Here is a 27,107-nt window from a genome sequence, read left to right as displayed (position 1 = left end):
AGAAGGTGCACAGCCAAATGGTTAGCTACTAAGTACTTGGACTCCTTTAGAGCAAATGATAAGATGAGCATAACCAGCTTTGGCAGGACAGTCCAAAAGGGGAACCTAACACCTTCTAGGAGCAAACTTGCAAGAGCAAGAAGGCTAATCATGGCATCCATACATGGAGATGAGGTGCAGCAGTACAATTGCTTGTGGGACTATGGTCAAGAATTAAGGAGAAGCAATCCTGGCAGTTCATTTGTCATGGTCGGGCGCACGTATACACGTAGACGCCGGGCCCGTGACATCCGGCGCGACGCGGAACGCGCCGAGCGCATGCAGCGCGCACGCGAGGAGCAGCCACGCGCGATCACCGCGAGCAGTGGCTGACTGGAAGGCGATCGGAGTTTCCTTTCTTTGGCATAGCTTTCTGTTTTGTTTTGCATGGGCCGGCCTTGATTGTAGGAGCGTGGCTCCCGGTTAGTTAAAGCCGTAAGGCTATAAACTCTCGGTATCAGCGTGTTAACAATTAAGCAAGATCAATTACTCCAATCTCTTTCTTCCTCCTTGCGCACTCTCAAGCCCAGGCGTTGCGAGGGGTATAACCTCCACTCTGGAAGACACGGCACGAGACTACGAACTACGTAGTCGAGGGCCAGCTACCCTAGATCGCTACGCCCTTGACAAGTCTGTGCATTGATGTCAACAATGTTCTGGTAATCCCTGTATTGCACTTGGAACACTCCTTGACCTGAAGGCACAGCAAAGCACATATTTGCAAACTCAGCATTTTTGTTCAGTTTCTTTCTTATCTTTGGACAGAATGCCCCCTGCATCTCCTCCGTCAGCTCTTTCTGCTTGCTATAGTGCCTTCTCATTAGCTGACATTTGATTCTCTCAAACATGGTAAGGATAGGCAAATCTCTTGCATCTAGAATATATTTGTTGAACACTTCACAATTGTTATTCAACAAGATATCACATTTTGGGAATTCAGAGAAATATGCTCTTGTCCATGTATTTGGAGGCATCTTCTCAAGCCACTTGTATGCATCTACATTTAAACCTTTCATCTTTTCCATGTTTCGGGTCCACTGGGCAACAGAAGATGACCTTGCACATGCCCATAACTGCTTCTTCAATATTTCTCCCTTAAACTTCTCTTGGAAATTGGCATAGAGATGCCTGACACAAAACCTGTGTTCTGAGTCAGAGAACACCTTTTCACTGCTGGGATTAGTCCCTGCAAGCACAAAATAGTAGTGAGGTCACAATTGTATACTAATTAGTCCCTGCAAGCAGAAAATAATAGTGAGGAATCAGCGAGTACCTTTTGCTTATCTGTCATAATTGTCCAAGGGAATGTGTTGTCGATTTTAAGGTCATCCTTGAGTGTTTCCAAGAACCGTACCCAAGATGCATAGCTCTCCACCTCAACAACAGCCATGGCAATAGGATAAATGCAGTCATTTGGATCCATTCCTACTGCTGTCAATAGTTGCCCTCCATACTTTGTCTTGATATGGCATCCATCAAGACAGATTACTGGCCTGCAACCAGCTAAGAAGCCTCTCTTACATGCATCTATTGACATGTAGCATGTACTGAACATATTACCAGTGAGGTTGAGGAAGAATGATGTCATGGTCGGGCGCACGTATACACGTAGACGCCGGGCCCGTGACATCCGGCGCGACGCGGAACGCGCCGAGCGCATGCAGCGCGCACGCGAGGAGCAGCCACGCGCGATCACCGCGAGCAGTGGCTGACTGGAAGGCGATCGGAGTTTCCTTTCTTTGGCATAGCTTTCTGTTTTGTTTTGCATGGGCCGGCCTTGATTGTAGGAGCGTGGCTCCCGGTTAGTTAAAGCCGTAAGGCTATAAACTCTCGGTATCAGCGTGTTAACAATTAAGCAAGATCAATTACTCCAATCTCTTTCTTCCTCCTTGCGCACTCTCAAGCCCAGGCGTTGCGAGGGGTATAACCTCCACTCTGGAAGACACGGCACGAGACTACGAACTACATAGTCGAGGGCCAGCTACCCTAGATCGCTACGCCCTTGACAACTTGGTATCGCGATCCACTCGATCCTCGTCATCATCCGCCGCCGCGCCGCCATCCCCAAACCCTACCTCATCCACCACAGCACCCGCAGCCGCCACCCCCACCTCGCGCACCATGGCCGAGCCAACCCTAGCGGAGATCATGGATATGCTCAAGAACATGAACTCCAAGATCACCACCGTGGAGTCCGACTTGGCCGCCATGAAGGACAAAACGGAGTCGTCCTCCGGCGCGGGCGACGACCGCCGCCACGAAGGCGGGCGCGGCCAAGAGTTCCACCCCAAGCACAAGAAGTGGGATTTTCCCCGCTACGATGGAACGACCGATCCGATGCTCTTCCTCAACAAGTGCGACGCATACTTCCTGCAGCACCGCACTACGCCGGATGAGAAGGTGCGCATCGCGGCGTACCACCTGGACGACGTCGCGCAACTTTGGTTCACCCAGGTCCAGGAGGACGACGGCACCCCCAACTAGGCGCACTTCAAGGAGCTCCTGCACGTGCGGTTCGGACCTCCTCTACGTTCCGCTCCGATGTTCGAGCTCGCCGAATGTCGCCGTACCGGGACCGTGGAGGAATACTCCAATCGGTTCCAGGCTCTACTCCCCCGAGCCGGCCGTCTTGAGGAGAAACAGCACGTCCAGCTATACACAGGGGGGCTGCTGCCACCGATCAGCAACGCTGTACGGCTTCATCACCCGACGACCCTCGCGGAGGCCATGAGCCGGGCCCGACAGGTGGAGTTGATGGAGGCCGAACGGCCAGCGCCGGCTCCTCCCCGGGCTCTACCGCGCGGGGCTCATGCAGCGCCACCACCGCGTCCTGCCCTGCCGGCACCCCAGCCCTTGCTGGCCTTGCCCGCGCCACCGGTGGCCTCGCTACCGGGACGCACCGAGGGCCCCCAGCGGCGCCTCACGCCCGAGGAGATGGCCGAGCGACGTCGCCAAAACCTTTGCTTCAACTGCAATGAGAAGTACTCCCGCGGCCACAACCGATTCTGCAAGCGTATCTTCTTCCTCGACGGCGTGGAAATCGACGCCACGGACGACAGCGCGGCCGCCGAGGACACAGGCGGGGCGGACACTCCTGCGTTCTCCCTCCACGCGATCGCTGGCGTGGCCGTCGGCAAGACCATGCAGCTGAGGGTGTCCGTGGGCGCGACCTCGCTCACCGCCCTACTGGACACAGGCTCCACGCACAGTTTCATCGCGGAGGCGGCGGCGCGTCTGACCGGGCTCGACATCCAGACGCGCCCACGTCTGACCGCTACCGTCGCCAATGGTGAGCGAGTCCACTGCCCGGGTGTTCTACGTCGCGCCCCGCTCCACATCGACGACCTCCACTTCGAGGTAGATTTGTTTGTCATGCCCCTTGCAGGCTACGACCTTGTCCTGGGCACCAACTGGATGGCCACCTTGGGCAAGCTGGTGTGGGACCTGGCCAGCGGGACCGTCGCCTTCCAGCACGAGGGGCGCTCCGTGCTCTGGGAGGGCGTTCCAGCCCCCAGTGCGCCGAGCCTTCGCACCACGACAGCCAGCGCCTCTCTACTTGAGGAGCTCCTGGCCGGTTTTGGTGATGTCTTCGTCGAGCCGACGGGCCTTCCCCCGCCTCGAAGTCGCGACCACAGCATCACGCTCAAACAAGGGGCCCAACCGGTTGCTGTTCGACCATACCGGTACCCGGCTGCCCACAAGGATGAACTTGAACGTCAGTGCGCTGCCATGATGTCCCAGGGCATCGTCCGCCGCAGCGACTCGGCGTTCTCGTCTCCGGTCCTCCTCGTCAAGAAGCCGGACGGGACATGGCGGTTCTGCGTCGACTACAGGGCGCTGAACGCACTCACGGTCAAAGACGCTTTCCCCATCCCCGTCGTCGACGAGCTGCTGGACGAGCTCCACGGAGCACGCTTCTTCACCAAGCTGGACTTACGCTCCGGGTACCACCAAGTCCGCATGCGCCGTGACGACATACACAAGACGGCGTTCCGCACCCATGACAGACTCTATGAGTTCCTCGTCATGCCGTTCGGACTGTGCAATGCTCCAGCGACGTTCCAAGCTCTTATGAATGATGTCCTTCGAGCTTTTCTTCGTCGCTTTGTACTCGTGTTCTTTGACGACATTTTGATTTACAGCAAGTCTTGGGCTGACCACCTCCATCATGTCCGCGCCGTCCTCGCCGAACTCCGCACCCACAAGCTGTTCGTCAAGCGCTCCAAGTGCGCTTTCGGTGTCTCCTCCGTCGTCTACCTAGGCCACATCATCTCCGAGGCGGGGGTCGCCATGGACCCGGCCAAGGTGCAGGCCATCCACGACTGGCCGGTCCCTCGTTCGGTGCGGGCGGTCCGCGGCTTCCTCGGACTGGCGGGCTACTACCGCAAGTTCGTGCACAACTACGGCACGGTGGCGGCTCCGTTGACAGCCCTCCTCAAGAAGGACGGTTTCTCGTGGGGGCCGGAGGCTGCCGCGGCTTTCGACGCCCTCAAGGCGGCAGTCACCTCGGCGCCCATCTTAGCCATGCCGGACTTCTCCAAGACCTTCATCGTCGAGTGCGACGCATCAACACATGGCTTCGGGGCGGTACTCATCCAAGAGGGCCACCCAGTCGCCTTCTTCAGTCGGCCTGTGGCGCCCCGTCATGCTGCCCTCGCCGCTTATGAACGTGAACTCATCGGGCTGGTTCAAGCGGTGCGCCACTGGAGGCCGTACCTATGGGGCCGCCGGTTCCTCGTCAAGACGGACCATTATAGCTTGAAGTATCTGCTCGACCAGCAGCTCGCCACCATCCCTCAACATCATTGGGCGGGGAAGCTGTTGGGCTTCGACTTCGCAGTGGAGTACAAGCCGGGCGCTGCGAACGCCGTGGCGGACGCGCTGTCCCGCCGCGACACCGAGGAGGCGTCCATCATGGCGGTGTCCGCCCCGCGCTTCGACCTCTTGGAGCGCCTCCGACGCGCGCAGGCGTCCGACCCGGCCTTGGTGGCCATCCGTGACGACATCACGGCCGGGTCGCGCGGCGCCCCGTGGACGGTGGTGGACGACTTGGTGCAGTTCGCCGGACGCCTCTACGTCCCCCCAACCTCCCCGCTGGTTCAAGAGATCACGGTGGCACTCCATGCGGAAGGCCACGAAGGAGTCCAGAGGACTCTTCACCGCATTCGCCGCGACTTCCATTTTCCAAAAATGAAACCGCTGGTGCAAGACGTGGTGCGCGCCTGCGACGTATGCCAGAGGTACAAAACTGAACATCTACATCCCGCTGGCCTCTTGCTGCCCTTGCCGGTTCCCCAGGGTGTGTGGACGGACATAGCCCTGGATTTTGTGGAAGCTCTACCGCGCGTGCGTGGGAAATCGGTGATCCTCACGGTTGTGGACAGGTTCAGTAAGTATTGCCATTTCATTCCACTGGCTCACCCGTACTCCGCCGAGTCTGTCGCGCAGGCGTTCTACACCGACATTGTTCGTCTCCATGGCATCCCAGTGTCCATGGTGTCGGACCGAGATCCGGTCTTCACGTCCACATTCTGGAGGGAGCTCATGCGCATGCTGGGCACGAAGATGCGCCTGACGTCGGCGTTCCACCCGCAATCCGATGGCCAGTCAGAGGCTGCCAATCGGGTGATCATCATGTACCTCAGGTGCCTCACGGGTGACAGGCCACGCGACTGGCTGCGCTGGCTTCCTTGGGCCGAGTTCATGTTCAACACGGCATACCAGACATCGCTGAAAGAGACTCCGTTCCGCATCGTCTACGGTCGTGATCCCCCGTCCATCCGGTCATATGAGCCAGGGGAGACACGCGTCGCGGCTGTGGCCAAGAGTATGACGGAGCGCCAAGAGTTTTTGGCCGACGTCCGCTATCGGCTGGAGCAAGCGCAGGCCACACAGAAGCTACACTACGACAAGGTACATCGTCATGTGGCGTTTCGGGTGGGCGATTGGGTACTTCTGCGGCTTCGCCAGCGCGCGGCATCCTCTCTACACCAACCCACCTCCGGCAAGCTCAAGGCCAAGTTCTTTGGGCCGTACCAGGTCACCGAGCTCATCAATGAGGTGGCGGTTCGTTTGGCACTCCCTCCCCGTGCCCGCATACACGACGTCGTCCACGTCGGCGTGCTGAAGAAGTACCACGGCCCGGCTCCGGATGCGCCACCACGTCTACCTCCGCTGCTGCATGGTGCCGTGGCTGCTGAGCCCGAGCGCGCCGTCCGCTTCCGCCTGGCGAGGGGCGTCCGCCAGGTCTTGATCCACTGGAAGGGCCAATCTCCTGCATCGGCGACATGGGAGGACGTCGAGCCGTTCATCGCAAAGTACCCGGAGTTCCAGCTCGAGGACGAGCTGCCTCTCGACGGGGGGAGAGATGTCATGGTCGGGCGCACGTATACACGTAGACGCCGGGCCCGTGACATCCGGCGCGACGCGGAACGCGCCGAGCGCATGCAGCGCGCACGCGAGGAGCAGCCACGCGCGATCACCGCGAGCAGTGGCTGACTGGAAGGCGATCGGAGTTTCCTTTCTTTGGCATAGCTTTCTGTTTTGTTTTGCATGGGCCGGCCTTGATTGTAGGAGCGTGGCTCCCGGTTAGTTAAAGCCGTAAGGCTATAAACTCTCGGTATCAGCGTGTTAACAATTAAGCAAGATCAATTACTCCAATCTCTTTCTTCCTCCTTGCGCACTCTCAAGCCCAGGCGTTGCGAGGGGTATAACCTCCACTCTGGAAGACACGGCACGAGACTACGAACTACGTAGTCGAGGGCCAGCTACCCTAGATCGCTACGCCCTTGACAGACTTGTGATTGCAGGAGATGGCAGCTCACAGGGATTCCTTGCTGCCATGCTATAGCATGCCTGAGACATGAGAGGATTAGGCCTGAATCTGTCCTTCCAGCTTGCTACTCGGTGGAGACATTCTATAAGGCATATGGTTTCAACATATGGCCATGCAAAGAAAAAACTGAGTGGGACAAAGTTGGTGGGACAGAAGTACTGCCTCCAGTCTATGTGAAGAAAGTAGGAAGGCCACCAAAGTCCAGGAAGAAACAACCTCATGAATCACAGGGAAGGAATGGTCCAAAGTTGACAAAGCATGGAGTCACAATGCACTGTACGTTCTGTTCAGATGCTGACCATAACACAAATGGTTGTACGCTGAAAAAATGGGCTTCACTACTGAGGAGGCCAAGTAGCTAGTTGCAAATACTAGAGCTCAACTGGAGAAGGAGGCTGAAGAATCTGCCCAACAAGCTGCTGCAGTTCAGGAACAAACAGTACACCAAACAAGTGCACAGGAAGAACTGCTAGGAAGAAATGAGCCAATCAATCAGGTTAAAATGATTCCCTCTTTGGTCCTCTCTGTTAATTGATAAAGTGCATTCTTCACGTTATTTTGACTGTCATCCTGTAGGAATTGAGACCTGGAGATGCTGAGGTGTACATGACACAAGGAAGTACATCTCTGTTGAATGATATGCTTTCACAGGTATCACTCGCACATGTATTCATATATTCTACTGCTCACACTTAAATCTATTGGGTAACAATAAGAATATCTCAGCAAACACAATCCAGCATGCTAAGTCAGCCTACTGGGCCATTGCCAGACTCTGGAATTCATCTTGACAAATCAACCAATCCCTAGATCAGTCCCATTGACAACCTGCACCAAACAAGGCAAAGCAGCAGCAACAAAGAAGAGGAAGCCACCTACAAGAAAGGATGCAAGGTCTGGGAAGGGAAGAAGCAAGGCTCTGTTCGGCTGCTCGTAAAACCGCTTATGCTGATTTATATGGCTGATTTGTTGGGAGAGAAAAATACTGTACGGTATATTGTTCTTTTGCAAGGAAGACATTAAGTGATATGACAATCTCTTTTGTAGTCATTGTTTAAGGCTCTGCCTAGCTGCCTTAAGTTACAGATTCGAACTGTTTATGGCCCTCAACTTGTAAAATTAAACATGGAAAAACTCAGCCATGCAAATTGTTCTTCTGTAATGGTGAATCATTCAGACACTTATTATGTTGCTGTCAGGATCTCCGGTCAAAGGGAGCAGAGAAGGAGAACTCACCGTTTTCACTTTCCCTTTTCCCTTCCTCCTCGAAATGAATTTTTCTGGAGTTCTGTGATTTATGGTTGAATCCATGCCAGGATCTGACAGCCATGAACACAGTTTACTGACGGCAGTGCCCGAGAATAGACAAGAGAGAGAGAGCTCGGGGGTCTCCGTGAAAAAAAATCACGAGCTGGTTACGTGCGTGCAGACCCGATTGAATGGGGATGAGACCCAAACCATGATTAGGGACCTAAATCTGCGTTTTATAAGATTGGGGACCGGGATGACTCACTGGCGCAAGTTTAGGGACAGGAGATGCACTTTACTCATTCCCTACTTTAACTGTTCTGAGTATTTCTGTTTCAGGCAGCCTATGTGAAATTTTTTCATATTTTCAGGCCAAGTGGTTAATTGATTCTGTCAGGTTAAATCCATCTCAAATCAAAGCCACTGCTGGCCTCAACAAACCTTGGTCGGCAGTTCCTTTTGCTGCTGATCTGCTGTTTGTGCTTAAGGGTTCTGAGTAATTGCGAGGAACGCTGTAGGGCTCTAACTGTTTGATACTGCAATTGCTTGCTGGAAATTATTCATGCGATTTGTGTTAATTTCCTCTATGACATGATTTCTTTCTAAATTTATCTTTGGATAGCTAAAATAGCAAGGGCGCGATGCTAGCTGAGGCACTTGAACGTTGAATGGACAGGAATGTGTGGAGCCTCGTTTCCAAATAATGGTTCTGGTACAGTTTTCACATAATGTCTCATCCTGAGACATTCTTTATTTGCTTTGGCACTTGCGTAGTATGCTTGATTTCATAGGTTAAGGGTACCCGCAATGGTATAAGTCAGTTATTAGCTCTAAACCAACCTCTCCAATAGTGCTAGCTCTTAGCAATGACTAATAGTATGATTAGGCCCACATAACACTCCCACATGATCTTGGAATGTGTGTATGAGCCTAGCTCTTGATTAAGAGCTAACTTTTCTCTCTCTTCTATTAAAATATAAAAAATGCTAAGAGCTAGCTTATGAGTCAGCCATTGTGGGTGCCCTAAGTGCGTATGTTTCTTGCAGTGGCACCATAGCATGTCCGTATGTCCTATGCAGCAATATATGTGGGAGTACTCCTTTTAACCCTTCAATCATAAACTGAACCTTCATTCTTTGTCCATATATCAAATTCCATCAAATGCACATAACCATCCCTTTGTCCGTAAAATGTCTAGTCTACTCATTTGCCTTGCTTTTATGCCAAATAATTTATTTTACAATGAAATGCACAAGCATTCATCCTCTAAAATATTACACATACATGTAAAATCCATATGGTTACATGTATGTCCATAGCGGTTTCCTTGATCGTGATGTGGCTGTGGTGTTCTACAATGTCATTTTCAATGGAAAAGTTTATTATCTTTACCTGTTCTCTTTCAGCGTGTTTGGCCATTTGCGTGTGGATGAATGGTCTTGTTTATGCCCTTGGTTAACTACTATCTGATACTGCATTTGTAAGCGCACAGTCATTATTGCTGGTTTTTGTTATTTGCCTTTTCTGTTTGGGGTGTTCTTTTCAAGTTACTGTATCAATGTCACGAGTCGTTAAATCAGAGGTGCTGGTCCTTGATATTGTAACTGTTAAGATTATGAACTTTCAATCATAAATGTCCATAATGTCCTATTTTCCTGAAATTCGAAGCATGTAAGATGGATGCTCCTATAAGAAAAAATAGAACAAAGTGGCTATTTTCTTGAAATTTGTAAATGGAAATAATGAGTAGAATGTTTCTGGTTTAGAGAGTTTCTGGTCAATCTGCTCTTTCAGTGAAAGGAGAAGCTAATATAAACCCAAAATCTAATCCTGAATGCACACATATGAGCACAAGCATCTTTCAGAGGCAGGTTATGCTGCATAATTTAGCGTTGGTACAGTACATCCTGTATTTTGCATGACATTTATGATGATTTAATTAATTCTGTAGGTGTTCTTTTTATTTACATATTGTTCGTGATTGAGGTATAGCAGATTAGCAGTACCCTTTCAACTCAATCTCAGTATTGCTCACAAACAAAATCTCGGTAATGGCTCACATCTCTAGTTCTTTTATCTCCCCTGAAAGACCTTTCAGGTCTCCAGAGTACTAAAATGACCTTTTGCTTGCCCCCACATTGATGTATTTGCCATTTTTTCCTCTGCAAAAGTAACCACTTTGATTGTGAAATTATAAGAGAGGTGCTTTGTAGTTGCCTATGCTATGTCGTGATGGCATGGTGAGGTAGCGGTTTCCTTGTTTGTGATGTTGCTGTGGTGTTCTACTATCTCATTTTCATCAGCAGTGGAATAGTTGGTTATCTTACCTGTTCTCCTTCAGCGTGTTTGGCCCTTTGTGCGTGTGGGTGGATGGTCTTGTTTATCCTTTTGGTTAACTATAGTATCTGATATTGCATTTGTAAGTGCAATCATTACATGTTGAATTGTGTGTTGCTGTTTTTTGTTATTTTTTTTAAAGTTTGGGCCTTTGGGGGGTGTTCATTTTAAGTTACTGTATCAATGCCATGTTAAATCAGAGGTGCTTGTCCTTGTTATTGTAACTGTCAAGATTATGAACTTTCAACCATAATGTCCTATTTGATGTTGTATATGGTCAGAGAAATCATATTTTTCTCATTTGTGCTATGTCAATGCACTCCTCTGTAAACCTTGTGAAACTTACGATATATACTTTGACTTAAGACAAATTTATATCGCTTATATTTCAGGACGAAGTGAGTTGTAAGATATATTTTTTTCCATACAATAAAAGTGATAACATATCTTGTGCTATGCATTTATTCCTTCACAATTTCTTTTCTGACAACTATTTCATTGTTCTTTAATATAATTGGGATTACACGTAATTTAATTACGAATAATTACCTGCTTTTCAAGTCTTGTTTAAGAGAACATACATAGAGGGCCGGGGGAGTAAGTAGTCTACATGTTCTTTCTATTAGAGACATGTGAGTTTTACCCCTATTCCCCTAAATAAGTTCAGAAAATCATATCAGCCTTGTAGACCAAGGCAGTACTTTTGTTCGGATCGGAAATACATGATACGAATTAGTAAACTACTACTAGTCCTAAAATTATATTGTTCTTGCTTCTCGAGAAATTTGACTAATTTTATATAAAAAGATATTAATATTTATGGTACACAATTAATATCATTATATAGATCTTTGAATTTATTTTCATAATAATTTTACTTGAAGATATAAATTTTGTAAGTATTTTCTATAAATCTAATTAAATTTACGGTACAGAAACCTAAAACGACAGTTAATTTAGGAACGAGGGAGTATGTATAACCAGTCAAAAAAAAAATGACAACATGTGCATCACAAAGTTACTTTCATCTCACATATATGTATTTAAAGAGTTTTTAAAGTTGCGCGCAACATGCCGTGCTGCTGCGTCTGACAGTGACCAGCTCGAGCTAGTCAACAGAACAGTGAGACATGTACGACAACACAGGGAGTGTACCTCGTGGTCCAAGCCGCGGCCAAGTCTTGAATCGACAGCCACATATCCAACGAGGGAGATAAGCAAGCAATCAACAGCATTACAGCACCGTACGTCGCAGTTCGCACCGCTCCAGTTCAGTCGTCATGGCGCTCGGCGGCGCCACTCCGGAACGCCAAGAGCCACGCCGCTACAGCGGCCGCATCACGGCATTCGTCGTCCTCTCGTGCGTCGCCGCCGGCATGGCCGGCGTCATCTTCGGCTACGACATCGGAGTCTCTGGTAAGTGGTAACTAGTCGTAGTTTACAAATATCGATCGATCCGTTAAGGAGGAAAGAGTACCTACCACCACTGTTTTCACAGGCGGCGTGTCGTCGATGGACGCTTTCCTGCAGCGGTTCTTCCCGGAGGTGTACAGGCGGATGAAGGGGGGCGGCGAGCGCGTCAGCAACTACTGCCGCTTCGACAGCCAGCTGCTCACCGCCTTCACCTCCTCGCTCTACGTCGCCGGCCTCGTCTCCACGTTCTTCGCCTCGTCGGTCACCGCACGGTGCGGCCGCCGCCCCTCCATGATCGTGGCCGGCGTCGCCATTATCGCCGGCGCCGCGATCGGCGGATCGGCCGTGCATATTTCCATGTTGATCCTCGGCCGCGTCCTGCTCGGCGTGGGCCTCGGCTTTGGCAATCAGGTCTCTCAAGCCTCGTACCGTCATACGTGTCTGGATGTTATCGCCATATACGTACGTGTTTTTAGAAGAAGATAATCTAATCATTCGAGCCAAGCTTCAGTTCAGGCGGTTCCTCTCTACCTGTCGGAGATGGCGCCGCCGTTGCGTCGAGGTGCGTTCAGCAACGGGTTCCAGCTCTGCGTTGGCCTCGGTTCCCTGGCCGCGCAGCTGGTCAACTTCGGCACGGAGAAGATCAAGGGTGGGTGGGGCTGGAGAGTGTCGCTCGCCGTCGCGGCCGTCCCGGCCGTGTTCCTCGCCGTCGGCGCGGTCTTCCTCCCCGAGACGCCCAACAGCCTCGTCCAGCAAGGCAAGGACAGAGACGAAGTGCGAGACTTACTGAGGAAGATCCGGGGCGGCGGCACGGACAGCAAATGGGTTGAGGACGAGGTGGACGACATGGTCGCGGCGGCCAGGTCGTCGTCGTCCAAGGTCACGGCGTGGCGAGGTCTTAAGATGATGGTCTCCAAACGGAGGTACCGGCCACAGCTGGTGATGGCCGTGATGATACCCTTCTTCCAGCAGGTGACGGGGATCAACGCCATCGCGTTCTACGCGCCGGTGCTGCTGCGCACGGTCGGCATGGGCGAGAGCGCGGCGCTGTTGGCGGTGGTCGCCAAGCAGACTGTCGGGGTCGGCGCGACGCTGGCGTCGATGTTCGCCGTGGACCGGTTCGGCCGGCGGACGCTGTTCCTGGCCGGCGGTTCGCAGATGCTGGTGTCGCAGGTCCTGATCGGAGGCATCATGGCGTCCCAGCTCGGTGACGACGGCGAAGTAAGCAAGGCGTGCGCAGTGGCGCTCATCACCCTCATCGGCGTGTACCAGGCCGGGTTCGGGTGGTCGTGGGGCCCGCTGGGGTGGCTGGTGCCCAGCGAGATCTTCCCGCTGGAGGTGAGGTCGGCCGGGCAGAGCATCGCGGTGGCGGTGAACTTTCTGCTCACGACGGCCGTGGCACAGTCGTTCCTGGCCATGCTGTGCCATATGAAGGCCGGCATCTTCTTCTTCTTCGCGGCGTGGTTGGTGACTATGACCGTCTTCGTTTACCTCTTCCTGCCGGAGACCAAGGGCCTGCCAATCGAGCATGTCGAGAGGCTGTGGGCGCACCACTGGTTCTGGAAGAGGTTCGTTGCTAGAGAGTAGAGACAAATCATCCGAGACACAGGAACAGTCGATCCTAGCAGAATGCAGAATACAGATAATATAAAAACAGATACAGCTGAGTCATAGAGATGATCCTCATTCCAAACTACATCACATTCGGAATTTCGGATCATCCCCGATCCTGCTATGCTAGCACAAAGAAAAAAACCGATTTCCTGACAATAGTTAAAAGAAACAAATTTGACCATTTGTAAATAATTGGACAACAACAAATATATTGATGAATTTGTTTGAATAGAGCCACTCTGAATTCATGTTTTTATTCATTCTTTCAATCTAAACTCATGTGCTAATAGCCCTGGGCACAAAATACCGATGAGAGGGGACCGTGACGCCTACCAGAGGGTGAATTAGACAACTTAAAATTCTAACTCTTAACTATGGTTTTTTTTTCTAACCTTAGCAAACCTATGCAAAAAGATAAACTATCTTAAATATGAAACTATGGTTTTCCTAGTGTGTTGCTATCTCTACCGCAAAATAAGTTATACAAACAATGTAAATACGGAAACTAAAGAGTAAGGTAGAGATATCCAAACTCCCGTCGACGACTTCGGTATTTTTACCGAGGTATCGAGAAGTGCGCAAGCTTTCCCTTAGTCCTCGTTGGAGCCCCTCGCAAGAAATCCATCGTAAGGGGCAAGCTCCCGGTCGGGTAACTCCGTGGATAGCCCCGGGCCTTCCCCACGCGCAAGCGGATCTCCGGTGTCTCTCCCGGACCGCTCTCCGCCGTCTTCACTATCAAGCTTCTGACCGAAACGCCGCGGGCCTTGTTCCCTCCGGTACATGGTGGTGGCCACACCACAAACACAGTTGGTGTGATCTCGCAAGACTATAAGCCCCTCCGATGTACAATAATGGTGCGCGCAAGCACCGAGTGATAAGAGATATACAAACCTCACTAAACACTAGGCCTAAACCTAGAGCAAGCGCATAAGTGGTGGTCTAATCAACCTAAGCACCTACGCTAATCACCTAATGAATCACTAAGCATTATGCAAGTGAAGATCCCTAAAATAATGCATCAACACCATAGATATGTTTCCTCAGCTCCACACAGTCCAAATGCCCGGTTGGGGGATCTATTTATAAACCCCACTGAGAAAGTAGCCGTTGGGGACGAAATCTCGTTTTTCTGCTACTGACCGGACGCTGCTTTCGTTCTGACCAGACGTGTTCGGTCGTCCCGACCGTTAGAGCTGCGATCAACTGATCGGACGCTGATGGCGTCCGGCCACATGCCATCGGACGCGTCCGGACGCAATTTTGCCGCTCTAGAACCTCTCTGTAGTCGATCGGATGCTGCAGTTCCTGCGTCTAGTCGATTTGCCACCAACGTTCGGTCAGTACTGAGTGTGTTGCCAGGATGATGAATAGTGCCATCGATGTGTCCGGTCACTTTTAGTACTCAGCGTCCGATCGCTGCTGCAGACGCCTGATGTTGCCGAGCCTCTTGATCGGAGCGTCCGGTCGCTATGCCTCCAGCGTCTGGTCAGTGTTGTGAAGCTCGTTTCTTCGCGATCTTACGTCCGGCTTGATTCCTATCTTCGTGCTTGGACTTTGCTTGATATGTTAGGTCTTGTCTTGTGCTTCTATGGTCTTGCTTATGGTGTTGATCATGGGATCAATGTGTCGCATTCGTCCAAGTTACGTCTTGCACCCTATTGAACTACAAAACAATCACTTGCAAATTCATTAGTCCAATTTAGTTGTGTTGGTCATCAAACACCAAAATCCAAAGTAAATGAGCCTAGGGTCCATTTTCCTTACAACTGAGAACCGAATACTGAACCGAATTTTTCGAGGTAAATTCGGTTCTTTACCCCGGCAAACCGAATATACCGAACTATGTGAAATTTGTTGAGTATGAGTGTTGTTATATTATTGATTATACTAGTTTAGACTATTGCATAATGTATTTGTGGTACTCTACTCTTATAGTCTTGACTTTTATATGTATGTATTTAGTACTATTATTCTCTATGAAATCATGTCCACATTATGTCAAAATTGGCTTTTGAACATGCCATTACAAGTCTCTGTTATCAGTTCGGTATTTTTTGGTATATACCGAAACCGAATTTCCTTGGTACCGATTTTTGGAAGGAACCGATCAGTACCTGTTTTCCAAGGAACCAAATTTGTGTGAGAACCGAAGTACCGAACCGATCGATTCGGTAATGCCGAACGCTGAGGTTGAGATGCTAAGTTAAGTAGAATGTGAGTAATACGCTTTAACCAAATAACAAGTAACCATTTTCTAAATTTACCACTTATAATCTTAGTCCTGTTCCATCGATTGATGAAATGACTTTGAGTGTTTCTACATTGCTTTAAGCTCTTGTCTCTTTTACTCGACTCTTTGGTTGTGTTTAGTCTTTGTCCTTTCTTTGGGAATCAAAAGTTTTTAACTAGGGCTTACTTGATCCTTCCTCGTATCAAGTGGCCTTGTGTTTCTTTTACTTGGCTTTTGAGCATGCTCTCATTGTGATTTAGCAAAGAGCAAGTATATTGCTACATATTAGCGGCCCCATAGGAGTAATGCAAAGCCATGTAGGAAATTTTATTATGTTGAAAGATAGCGAGGGTGAGAGAAAGAGTTCATTGTTCCACGAAACAACCACATAATAAGCTAAAATTTAGGACTATTTGGTCTAATACTATTGTATGAATTACGATTGCCATGCAACTCACAATGTTCCTTTTATTCTGTGACATGCCCGTGATACTTACTCGATGCTTACCAAAGACCATAGAAGAATCCCAAATGCTTACTCGAATGGAGATCGCATCCGCTGAGGTACAAGTGGGGAGAGTGCCAACATACCCCATACTTTCCCAGCTTCCTCCTTACTCTCTCCTTATTCTCTATAATACTAAAGAGGTAGATCTTCGCCTTGATACTAAGGGGGGTGTATGGCAAGGCTCCTCCTTAGGGACTTCTTCGGAGGAGCATCCAAAATCATCAAACATGATTCACTTCTGATATGGCACTAAACCCTAGAAAAGTTAGCCCATTGATCGAAATCAGGTGTTTTACCACAAGATTTGCTCAATTTACCATTCTATCAATTGACATTCCCGAATAGACCTTATTTGGTGCGTGCATGGAAAAGGCAAAGGGGCTTGCTAGCGCTGGCTCCGGACGGACGCGGCGTCCAAACGCTCGCGCTTGCAGCCATTTCTCACGTCGTTTCGTGCGCCCACGCGGGGCCCACACAGTCCTGAATGTCACCAGCATCGAGAAAGAGGGGGAGGGAGCGGCGGATGCCTAGCCGACGCCAAGAGGATGAGGAGACACCGAGGCGAGGCAGTAGAAAGCAAAGAGAAAGATGTAACACCTGATCTACTTTTAAAACATCTAAATGAAACATTTAGAAACATGGGTCTGACGCACTTGCAAAAAACACATGGAAACACTTGAAAAAGTCAATACAAAACATATGCAACATTTAGATAAAACACTTGCAACATATGTGTGAAACATATGTAACATCCAAATAAACACACTTGCAACATACATCTAAAAAATAGATGAAACATTTGGAACAGACGCTTTGCAACATATGTGTACAACTATTACAACATGTGCAACACCTCGATCTACTTTTGCAACATTCATGCGAAATATTTGCAACATACCTCTGAAACATTTGAAATATACGCTTGCAACATGTAGTTTCAACGCAACATCTCCTTGCAGCTTGGAAGAATGAAGGCTCGTCGTCGTGTGAAGTTCACTGATATAGAGCTTGCCGGTGGCGCGGACCTCGCCGCTCTAATGGAGAAGGCCGCGGTAGGTCCGGTGGAGAAGGCCGTGGCAGGTCTCCATAATATGCGGGTGGAGCGCGAGCTGTGCGCGGGGTGAGGTCCGCTGCGAGCTGTGCGTGGGCGAGTTCCATCCCGGCCGTCGCTAGCTGCGCGCGGGTGAGTTCCGCCCCAGCCACGACGAGCTGGGCAGGCGGAGCGCGAGATGTGTGCGGGCGGGCTCCGCCCGGGCTACCGTGAGCTTCAAGTGGGCGAGCTCCACCCCGGCTATGGCGAGCTAGACAGCCTCCGCCCCGGCCGAGGTGAGCGTGGGCAGCCGCGGCAAGCACGGGATGAGCGCGGGCGGCCTCCGCCCTGGCCGGTCGCTGTGAGCTCCGCGGATGGACCGTGCGCCCTGCTTCGTTGATTTTTTTTTTTAGAAACTATGGTGACGAACGGATACGAATATTTGGGCTGGTTCGTGGCCCACCAACCAAAACATGCGGCCTCCGCACACCCTATTCCAAGAATTATCCAAAGGCAAATTGGACCCAGCAGGGACACGGAATCTAACGGCATGGAGGCAAAGCCAACTTTTGGCCCCAGGCCCCAACGGATCGGGATGGCATAAAACCGTCTCATTCTGTCGCTGCCAAGCGCGAGGTGCTGTGTGTTGCGTGTCCCGTATGCCAATTGCCAGCTGAATCAGGTTCGCATTCCGTCCCAACGCGATAGTCTGCTACCGACGCCCGTTTGCAGCACAGTAGTACAAATGCAAATGGTGGCCTCGTCAACACGAGAACACTCCGCCCGGCATCACAGGCCACAGCGAATCATCCAACCGGGGAATCCAGTCATTTCCACCTAGCCCAGTTGGCCTTGCCCTGTTTTCTCGGGCACGCGTTGCTTTCTTGACCCGCGCCGTGCCACCCATCAATGGCATGTTCGCTTGGCTGATAAAGAACACTCCGGCCAGCATCACAGGCTACAGCGAATCATCCAACCAGGGAATCCAGTCATTTCCACCCAGCCCAGTTGGCCTTGCCCTGTTTTCTCGGGCACGCGTTGCTTCCTTGACCCGCGCCGTGCCACCCCACCAAGTCAGCCTCAGCTCATATCGCGCGCGGTAGATATCCGCGCCCATGCGGCACAGACGTGGAACCCGCACCCCATCGCATTCCCCATCCACCGGCCTCCACCGTCCCCCGCCCAGCACCGACGCGCCGGCGCCTATTTCAAGCCACGGACACCCTAGCCTACGGCTGTCAGATGCCTCTCACTTGAAACCATCCGCAGCTCCTTCCCACCACGTCCCGACAACTTGCCAATCCGCGAGAAACGGCGCCACCGGACAAAGGCGTCCCAACCGCCGCCCATCCTCCTATCGTCATCTGCCGCCGATCCCCTCAGGTAGCCTCACCTCCCCCAACACAGTCTAAAAACCCGTACAGTCCGGGGCTCCGGGCAGTACAAGGCGGTGTGGCTGATCGAGAGCGAGCGGGCGAGAGGGAACCGGGTGGCCGGCCGGCGGAGGGCGAAGGAAGATGGACCACGCGGCGGAGGCGCAGCGGACGGACCTGATGACGATCACGCGGCACGTGCTCAACGAGCAGAGCCGCCACCCGGAGTCCCGCGGCGACTTCACCATCCTCCTCTCCCACATCGTCCTCGGCTGCAAGTTCGTCGCCTCCGCGGTCAACAAGGCCGGCCTCGCCAAGCTCATCGGCCTCGCCGGAGAGACCAACGTCCAGGCAAGCAAGCAAAGCACCACCACACGCTTCCACACTTGCCCCGAATCCCCGATCACCGCGCCATCCACTCCGCGCCTTTCGTGTGCAGACACGCGTACTCTGAGTTACTGCTACTGATCTCGACTTGAGCCCCTGACGGTGGGCCTGGGGCTCCTCAGATGGACATTTTTTTAGCTGCATCTGCAGAGTTGATCTAGCTGAACCTACCATGCATCAATCACTATGCTGTCTTAGTCATACTAGAAGAGATTGATCTTGCTCTTCAATCAATACAATATATACATGCTCCAAAACGATATTCTTCTGGTTAAAATCTACTTGCTCTCGTTAACATTCAAGAGCAAAAATTGCAGGGTGAGGAGCAAAAGAAGCTGGATGTCCTGTCCAACGAAGTCTTTGTCAAGGCGCTCGTCAGCAGCGGCCGCACCGTAATCCACTAACTCTCCTACACATCCGTACACGTCCCCTCCCATGTTTATCGCGCGCGCGTGTATATATATATATATATATATATATATATATATATATATATATATATATAACTACTATCCTATAGCTGGCTGCAGAATAACTTATTCTGTAGCCACTTTGAGTTACGATAATTACTATGTTAATTTACGAGATTTACAGTAACTCCTTACTAAGTGGTTTACTATAACGTTATGGTAAATATTCTCATGTGTTATAGTAACCCAACTATCGTAAATATGTATTGACATTATGGTAAATTAGTATATAAAATTATGGTAAATAGAGGTGGCTACAGAATAACTTATTTTGTAGCCGGCTGCTGAATAGCCTCTCCCTATATATATAACTACTATCCTGTAGCTGACTATAAAAATAACTTATTTTGTAGCCACTTTGAGTTACGATAATTACTATGTTAATTTACGAGATTATATAACCAACATCGTCTACTTTTTCAACACTAGCTCTGCTGAACTTAGACATTGACTCCGCGCTTGCGTACAGTGTGTCCTTGTGTCTGAAGAGAACGAGGAGGCCATCTTCGTCGACCCGGCCCTCCGCGGAAAGTTCGTGATTTCTGCCACCCCTACTAATTCTTCTGAGCTGCTCGTTAGTCGTTGCTAATCCATCTGAGAATCTGACTTGCAAGTTCCACAACGTCATACTGTTGCTTTCCCTGATCGTGACGTGCATTAGTTTTTCTCTCTGTTCAGGTACTGCGTTTGTTTCGATCCGCTGGATGGCTCCTCCAACATCGACTGTGGTGTCTCCATCGGAACAGTATGTGTCATTGTGACCTTCAGATTCAGATTTTTATCCCCACCTGTGATCTGTACTAGCAAATGAGTCAAAATAGATCAGAAGACAAAAGGATGTACTGATCGATCTGAGTTCCAATGATATCATCATGTTTGCCTTTCTGACGATAGTATATTAATCATCTGCATCCTCGCAAAAAAGAAAATAAAAAATCATCTGCAAGTAAAAAATTAATCTTAGTGGGTTCGTTCCATACTCCGATACTCAATTTAGAACGCTGTCGACTTATGTTCAACCAGTTTTAACTAAGTGACCATATTTGAGAAACATTACCCTCTTCAAAGCTTACTGTCGATACATGCTATTTCGGTTCTGCTCTGCAGATCTTTGGGATTTACATGATCAAAGATAAGGACAACGTGACTTTGGAGGATGTACTGCGGCCTGGAACAAACATGCTTGCTGCTGGCTATTGCATGTATGGGAGTTCCTGCACGGTAATTATTTTTTTTATGTCATATCCATTTTACCACCAGACAATTCGCTTCGACTTGTCTTCCTATATTGACCGCCCTTATGAATTATGGCAGCTTGTATTGAGCACTGGAAATGGAGTCAATGGTTTCACTCTTGATCCTTCCCTTGGAGAGTTCATTTTGACTCATCCGAATATCAAGGTTAATGATAAAAATGCTGCAGTTCTTTCCTTTCCTGGTTGATTGATATTCCTGATTAATGTAAAAATACTTGAGTTTTGGGCATCGCGTTTTATGCTTCTTTTGTGCAGATACCAAAGAAAGGGAAGATTTATTCAGTCAACGAAGGGAATGCCAAAAACTGGGATGGGCCTACAGCAAAGTATGAGGGCTCATCTGTGTTCAAAATCACTGTAATTTCCTAAGAAGTCAAGCTGAATTTTATGCCATTTCAGATTTGTGGAGAAATGCAAATATCCTCAGGATGGTTCACCGCCTAAATCCTTGAGATATATTGGAAGGTGATTCACTGCTCATTCTCGACAAATGCATATCAGTATTTCACATTTTGCTTTCTTCTACAGTTAAGAACTGATTGTGTCTGAAGTTTTCTTAAGAATAAAATAATAGGGCTCAAGCTATTGGCATCTACTCGTTATTTCTTTTGTTTCACTAAAATGGCTGAATTTATGCTGTTATGGTCCTTGTGAATGAATTACAGTATGGTTGCTGATGTTCATCGTACCTTGCTATATGGGGGCATATTTTTGTACCCAGCAGACCAGAAGAGTCCAAACGGAAAACTACGGTATACCAAAGCTAACAATCTTTTCCTTCCCGGAACTGTAGTTTAACTTCCTATCCTCACATTAGTTCTATGTGGAATTGCAGTGTTCTGTATGAAGTCTTCCCGATGTCATTCCTGATGGAACAAGCTGGAGGTCAGTCCTTCACAGGGAAACAACGGGTGTGTTTCAGACTTTCAGTTCTTTTTCTCAGATCCCAATGTCCAACTGAAAAATCTTGATGCTACAAATATCACATCTGCATAGCTGAAAACGCTCCTGCTAAATTTACAATGCAGGCCCTTGAACTTGCTCCCACTAAACTTCACGACAGATCCCCAATATTCCTAGGGAGCTACGATGACGTTGAGGAGATCAAAGCACTGTACGCTTCAGAGTCAAACAATGCTTGATCTTTCTGCCTGAGGACACGTCGTGGAGATCAAAGCATTGTATGCTTCAGAGTCAACTGCTTGACCTCTAAATTATAATAAAAGAGTTGTAAAAAAAATAGCACTGTTTGATCTTTCTGCCTGAGGACACGCGCATCATTTACCCGGGTGGATATCCACACTGTAACCGTATTGGTCAGATATTTATTATATGTTCTTGCCTTCTACGAAAAAATCCACTCTACGGCCGGACACGGTACAGCTCAATAGTAAATACAGGCTTATGTTCTTCACAAATTTACATGCTTTCGTGATTCCTTGATACAAATTTGGATTCATGTGAGGAGGGAGTTTATGTGGAGACATATTACTTGTGTTGGAACCAAAGCACAAGTTTAGAGCTAGAATTTTAGTTTCGTTAACCTTGCCACAACTATGGCAGGTTGGAGATACATATAGAGTAGCATACTTACAACTTAAGAAAGTTACATCATATTCCAACTACTAAAATAGATGATAAAGTAGGATAAGATATATGATAAGGGTGCTGACACAGGCACGGACTACTTTAGATAAACACAAGATTTATAGACCAGTTTATCATTCTCTTCCTAAGCCTTGTGTGACGCCTTCTGGGGAATTTGAACCATCTCCTAAGGGACTTGGTGAGGAAGTCGGCAAGCTCATCTTGGGTGTTGATGTAGCCGACCTTGATGCTCTCCTCATCCAAGCAGCTTCTGATGAAGTGGTACTTGATGTGGATATGCTGGCTGCGCTCACGAAAGACGGGGTTCTTCGTCAAGGCCAAGGCAGACTTGCTGTCCACCCTGAGCTCCACTGCTTCTGTGTCTCTGCCCAGGAGATCGCCTAGCAGCCGAGCCAACCAGAGAGCTTGAGTCGAAGCGGTTGTGGCAGTGATGTACTTCGCCTCGCAACTGGACAGAGCCACCACTTGCTGCTTGACCGACTGCTAGCTGATCAGACACTTGCTGAGGAAGAACAGCGTCCCGCTGGTGCTCTTGCTTGTGTCGATGTTGCCTGCGAGGTCATTGTCGCTGTACCCAATGAAGCGTTCCACGCCGGGGCACCTCAGGTAGTGCAAACCGTAGTCGGAGGTGCCCTCGACATAACAGAGGATCCTCTTGACGGCCTACTGATGCTCCATCGTCGGTCGCTGCATAAACCGACTGACGTAGCCAACGGCGAACCCCAGATCCGGCCGTGTGTGGATGAGGTAGCGAAGGCTGCCCACAATGCGCCGATACTGCATGGCGTCGACTTCCTTCGCCGTGCTGTCGTGGCTCAGCTTCAGCCTCTCCTTCATGAGAGTGTGGGCTGGGTTGTAGCTGGTGAGCCCGCCCAACTCGACGATGCGCTTGGCGTAGGCGGTCTGGCGAAGGGAGATGTCGGATCTATCCTGGTGGACCTCGATCCCCAAGTAGAAGGAGAGAAGGCCCAAGTCGCTCATCTGGAAGGTGGCCTTCATCTCTTCCTTGAGTGCTTCCACCTCGGCCTCTTTGGTGCTAGTGATCACCAAGTCATCGATGTAGACGCCTACCAACAGGGCATTGCCTCCCTTGCCCCGTCGGTAGACTACAGCCTTGTGAGAACTCTGCTGGAACCCCATTTGCTTGAGGGTGGAGTCCAGCTTGCTGTTCCAATCTTGGGGTGCCTACTGCAAGCCGTAGAGGGCCTTGCGCAGGTAGAGAACCTTGTTCTCCTTGCCGAGGATGTCAAATCCCGGTGGCTGGTGGACGTAGACCTCCTCCTTCATGTCACCGTTGAGGAAGGCAGACTCGACGTCCATGTGGGGCACACGCCAACCCTCCTGGGCTGCCAATGCGAGGATGACACGGATGGACTCTATTCGCGCAACGGGCATGAAGGCGTCGTCGAAGTTGACTCACTCCTGTTGGATGAACCCGGATGCCACTAGACGCGCCTTGTGCTTGATCACCGCCCTAGCCTCATCCTTCTTGAGCTTGTAGACCCACTTAAGGGTGATGGTACGGTGGCCAGCAGTAAGATCCGCTGGCTCCCACGTCCGATTCTGCTCGATTACATCCATCTCCTGCTGCATCACGGCGTGCCATGCCATGTCTCCCTCTGCCTCAGCGAAGGAGCAAGGCTCGCCGTCCGTGTGCGCCAGGTGCAGCTCTGCCTCAAAGTCATGCATCTCCAGTCCAGGGATGGGCTGATCGCCGAAGATGTTGTCCAAGGTGCGGTAGCATAGAGGCTCATTGTCATGGTAGGCATCGACTCGGTCCTCATCGTTGGATAGTGGAGTGGTGTCGGGGTCATAACCCCAAGGTGCCTCAAGGCACCGATTAGTTAGCAGGCCATGTGGCCTACAACGTAATAGTCAGCAAGGGCCCAAGTGACCGAGGCCTAGCGAAGCGGGCTAGTCGCCAAGGCCAGGGTCATCCCTGACCTCCTCCACCCGCCTTAGCACACAACGCTTACAAGACGCATGACCTCTCCCCGTCCCAACCCCCGGGAGGGATGGGGGGAGGTTGAGCACAGCTAGGTGCGCTTGCTCTAACAAGAGGAAGCATGTCGTGCTGACCCTACAAGGACCGAGGGGACAACAGTCACCTCGGCCCAGTCAGACACCATCCCTACGCCACACCGCGCCGACGAGACAATACCGCATAGCAAAGGCAATGGGTACAAAACCCACCATCCAGATATGGATTGACAAGATGTATGTACAATCCCACCCACTACAGGATGGGATCCACAACGAAGGTCTCAACATAGAGGCCATCTAGACGGACTAAAAGCCCCGACCCCGACGAACGGGGTCATGACCCTTAGCCCCATGAAGCAACCAAGCGATCGATGACCTAGGGCGGCTACCGACTCCCGTACGACACCCCGAAAAACCAGGAGATGGTAACAAAGGCCATAACGGATACCGCGCCGCACTAGATAGATGACGAACCACCATCGTGGCCTCAAAACCATGATGATAGCCACACCTAGACAAGCACCAGAAGATGGCATAGCTTGCAAGCCAAGTTAGCTAGGACCTCCCTCAGGCTCTCAACCCTTCGGTCGAGAGAGCCTCCTGCTTTGTATGCGCCCTGGTCCCAAACTCTATATAAGGACAACCAGGGCATCCTCTCTAGACATTTTGAATCATCTACCATTCCATTCATTCACCATTATAGTAGGGTTCCTAGAGCTTCTCTTCGGGCAGCCCATCTCCTAGCATAGGTCCTCCCATCTCTTCCACCTTTCTTGCACCCCCATTGTAAGAAGTTCAGAGCATTCAAGTGAGGAACATGCACTCGATCATCTCTGAGACTAGACGTAGCACTCTAGCCTAAACCAGTATAAATCATCATGTCTATTGGATGCTACCATCATCTTTCTAGAGCAGCGCGACAATCGTATAAATTTACTAGTCCGATTTACAAAACACCGACAGTTGGCACGCCAGGTAGGGGACAGTCACACACTCTCGATTATTGAGAAGGAAGCGATGGCTCCTCATATCATCGGTGAATTCGCTGGTGGAATGGCCCGTGGCGGCCACATCCACCGTGAAAACTATGGATTTACCGGCATCAAAGGGCCAACACCCACGCCCGTCTTTAGCCACAGTCCAGACCTCCACCTTAGGAATCTAGGTCCCATGGCCTACGGTGGATAGACTCTCAGAACTACCCACGGTGACGAGGACATCACTCCTTATGATGTACCCGCTGATCCTGTAACACCTCTGGTGTTTTAAACACTAAAATATGCCATGTCATCATATGCATTGCACATCATTCTTGTGTTAGTGAAAACTTTGATATGCATTCACTAAAACAAGTTTACTTTTATGATTATATGTGTTGACTTGTATGTGATGAATCAAGTTCAAAACCTTAGTGTTAAATTGGAATTCCAAAACCCTAATTTCCAGCATTTAATTCTACCCTGGAAAAACCTAATTCAAAATCTAAGCACAATTTGGGGTTGAGCCTAAAAGAAAAAGTGTAGAGCTTGTCAATGTGTACAAAGTTGGTTTTTGGAGTTTTCAAAGTTGTTATATAAAATTTGGAGTAATTTGAAAGGGGATAAATTCTTAAGGTGTCCCCTTTTGATTTTAAACTTGTATTGTTAAATGTAGACAGAATATGAGTATGGTTATTAAAGCAAAGTTGTATAACTTTCAATTTGGAGCAACTTTTATTTTTGGAGATTTTTGAGTTACCATACAAATTTAAAAGTAATTTGAAAAATGAAGCGAGTGGCAATTCGGTAAATAGCTTGAACAGTGCAAGCAGGCAGCTCTCGCCGTAGGCAAGCTTCCACCGGCTTCCACGCGCGCCTGCGAGTGACACCTCCTGCTTCTACGTGTCCATCTTGCTGCTATGTGTCAAGCGCACCTCTCCCGCCGCTCTCCGCTCGCCTGATAAGTTTGAGAGCGCCCTCCGTCGCTCTCTCATTTCCTCTGCTTCTCGTCAGCGCCGCCTAGCTCCGACGAGCTTGCGCCAGAGCCGTAGAGCCCTCCTAGCCTTAGCTGAGCACGTCACCATGATCGCCATCACCTAGCGCCTCCATATCACCCACTTGCGCGGCGTAACCTCGTCTCCTCCAACTCCGGCGAGGATTCGCCGAGATCCATTCCACCTTGGATAGGTAGTTCGGGTGGGTCTCTTGCTTCATCTTTTGCTGTTTCTTGATATTCATTCTCTCATGATATTCATGAGCTTAATCATTGATCATTTGGTCAGTTGCTTTCCTCAGAATGGAGCTTCACCGTGAGTTCATGCCCCCGCTGTCGTCTCCAACACCGATGACTTAGCTCCGCCTCGCCTTAGCCGTCGTTCTCGCACGCATTAGCTTTGGGGTGAGCCACTAATCATGTCTGTGTGATCTATTTTACCTCTACCACGCCATAGCCATGGGATCGCGGGACGTTGGTGAGTTTTGCTCCGCCGTGCCGCTGCGCGTGTCGCTGCTAGTGTTGTGGAGCGTTGTTGATTCAATTAGGTGCTCGGTTATGTTCGTTAGGATGTGCTGCCTACGCTGGAGACTTTAGTTTTGTCGGCGAAGTCGTAGATCGCCGTCGCTATCTTAGTAGGACACTGCCATGCCGCCATCGTCGCCGGCGAGGACTCTGCAGTAGTCTAGATGTTCAACCAGTACCCTTAGTCGAAGCGCAGCACTAGGGAGGTCATGTTGGTTCCATCCATACCGCCGGAGACCTCACCGCCGGCGAGTAATCGTCGAACAGAGGGCCTCGCTGT

The 27,107-nt window shown here is 50.1% G+C and overlaps 4 protein-coding genes across 7 annotated transcripts; 3 read left to right on the top strand and 1 right to left on the bottom strand.

Annotated features, from left to right (window-relative positions):
• The first annotated feature begins 2,160 nt into the window (after nucleotides 1-2,160).
• On the top strand, nucleotides 2,161-2,523 carry LOC136512639 (uncharacterized). The gene has a single exon (XM_066506599.1). It carries the CDS (start codon nucleotides 2,161-2,163, stop codon nucleotides 2,521-2,523), a length of 363 nt encoding a protein of 120 aa, XP_066362696.1.
• Nucleotides 2,524-11,609: 9,086 nt separating this feature from the next.
• Nucleotides 11,610-13,717, top strand: LOC136512638 (hexose carrier protein HEX6-like). 2 transcript variants are annotated; one of them, XM_066506597.1, is made up of 3 exons: nucleotides 11,610-11,875; nucleotides 11,958-12,283; nucleotides 12,389-13,717. In XM_066506597.1, exons 1-3 carry the CDS (start codon nucleotides 11,740-11,742, stop codon nucleotides 13,457-13,459), a joined length of 1,533 nt encoding a protein of 510 aa, XP_066362694.1. In that variant the 5' UTR covers nucleotides 11,610-11,739; the 3' UTR covers nucleotides 13,460-13,717. The 2 variants fall into 2 exon arrangements, with proteins under 2 accessions (XP_066362694.1, XP_066362695.1); XM_066506598.1 differs by having other exon boundaries at nucleotides 11,745-11,875; nucleotides 11,990-12,283.
• A 4,657-nt stretch (nucleotides 13,718-18,374) lies between these two features.
• LOC136514415 (fructose-1,6-bisphosphatase, cytosolic-like) lies at nucleotides 18,375-22,155 on the top strand. 3 transcript variants are annotated; one of them, XM_066508382.1, is made up of 11 exons: nucleotides 18,375-18,978; nucleotides 19,332-19,406; nucleotides 19,954-20,058; nucleotides 20,146-20,229; nucleotides 20,592-20,705; nucleotides 20,799-20,885; nucleotides 20,996-21,066; nucleotides 21,140-21,205; nucleotides 21,406-21,492; nucleotides 21,576-21,625; nucleotides 21,769-22,155. In XM_066508382.1, the coding sequence occupies exons 1-11, from the start codon at nucleotides 18,772-18,774 to the stop codon at nucleotides 21,774-21,776; spliced, it is 954 nt and encodes a 317-aa protein (XP_066364479.1). In that variant the 5' UTR covers nucleotides 18,375-18,771; the 3' UTR covers nucleotides 21,777-22,155. The 3 variants fall into 3 exon arrangements, with proteins under 3 accessions (XP_066364479.1, XP_066364477.1, XP_066364478.1); XM_066508380.1 differs by having other exon boundaries at nucleotides 18,378-18,978; nucleotides 21,576-21,651; nucleotides 21,769-22,151; XM_066508381.1 differs by having other exon boundaries at nucleotides 18,384-18,978; nucleotides 19,954-20,015; nucleotides 20,163-20,229; nucleotides 21,576-21,651; nucleotides 21,769-22,148.
• Nucleotides 22,156-23,011: 856 nt separating this feature from the next.
• LOC136510923 (uncharacterized mitochondrial protein AtMg00810-like) lies at nucleotides 23,012-23,488 on the bottom strand. Its single transcript, XM_066505208.1, has one exon. It carries the CDS (start codon nucleotides 23,486-23,488, stop codon nucleotides 23,012-23,014), a length of 477 nt encoding a protein of 158 aa, XP_066361305.1.
• Between the last annotated feature and the right edge of the window lie 3,619 nt (nucleotides 23,489-27,107).

This window comes from Miscanthus floridulus, chromosome 16 (genome assembly GCF_019320115.1).
Source record: "Miscanthus floridulus cultivar M001 chromosome 16, ASM1932011v1, whole genome shotgun sequence".
Lineage (NCBI taxonomy): Eukaryota > Viridiplantae > Streptophyta > Magnoliopsida > Poales > Poaceae > Miscanthus > Miscanthus floridulus.
This window is presented reverse-complemented; position numbering and strand designations above follow the sequence as displayed.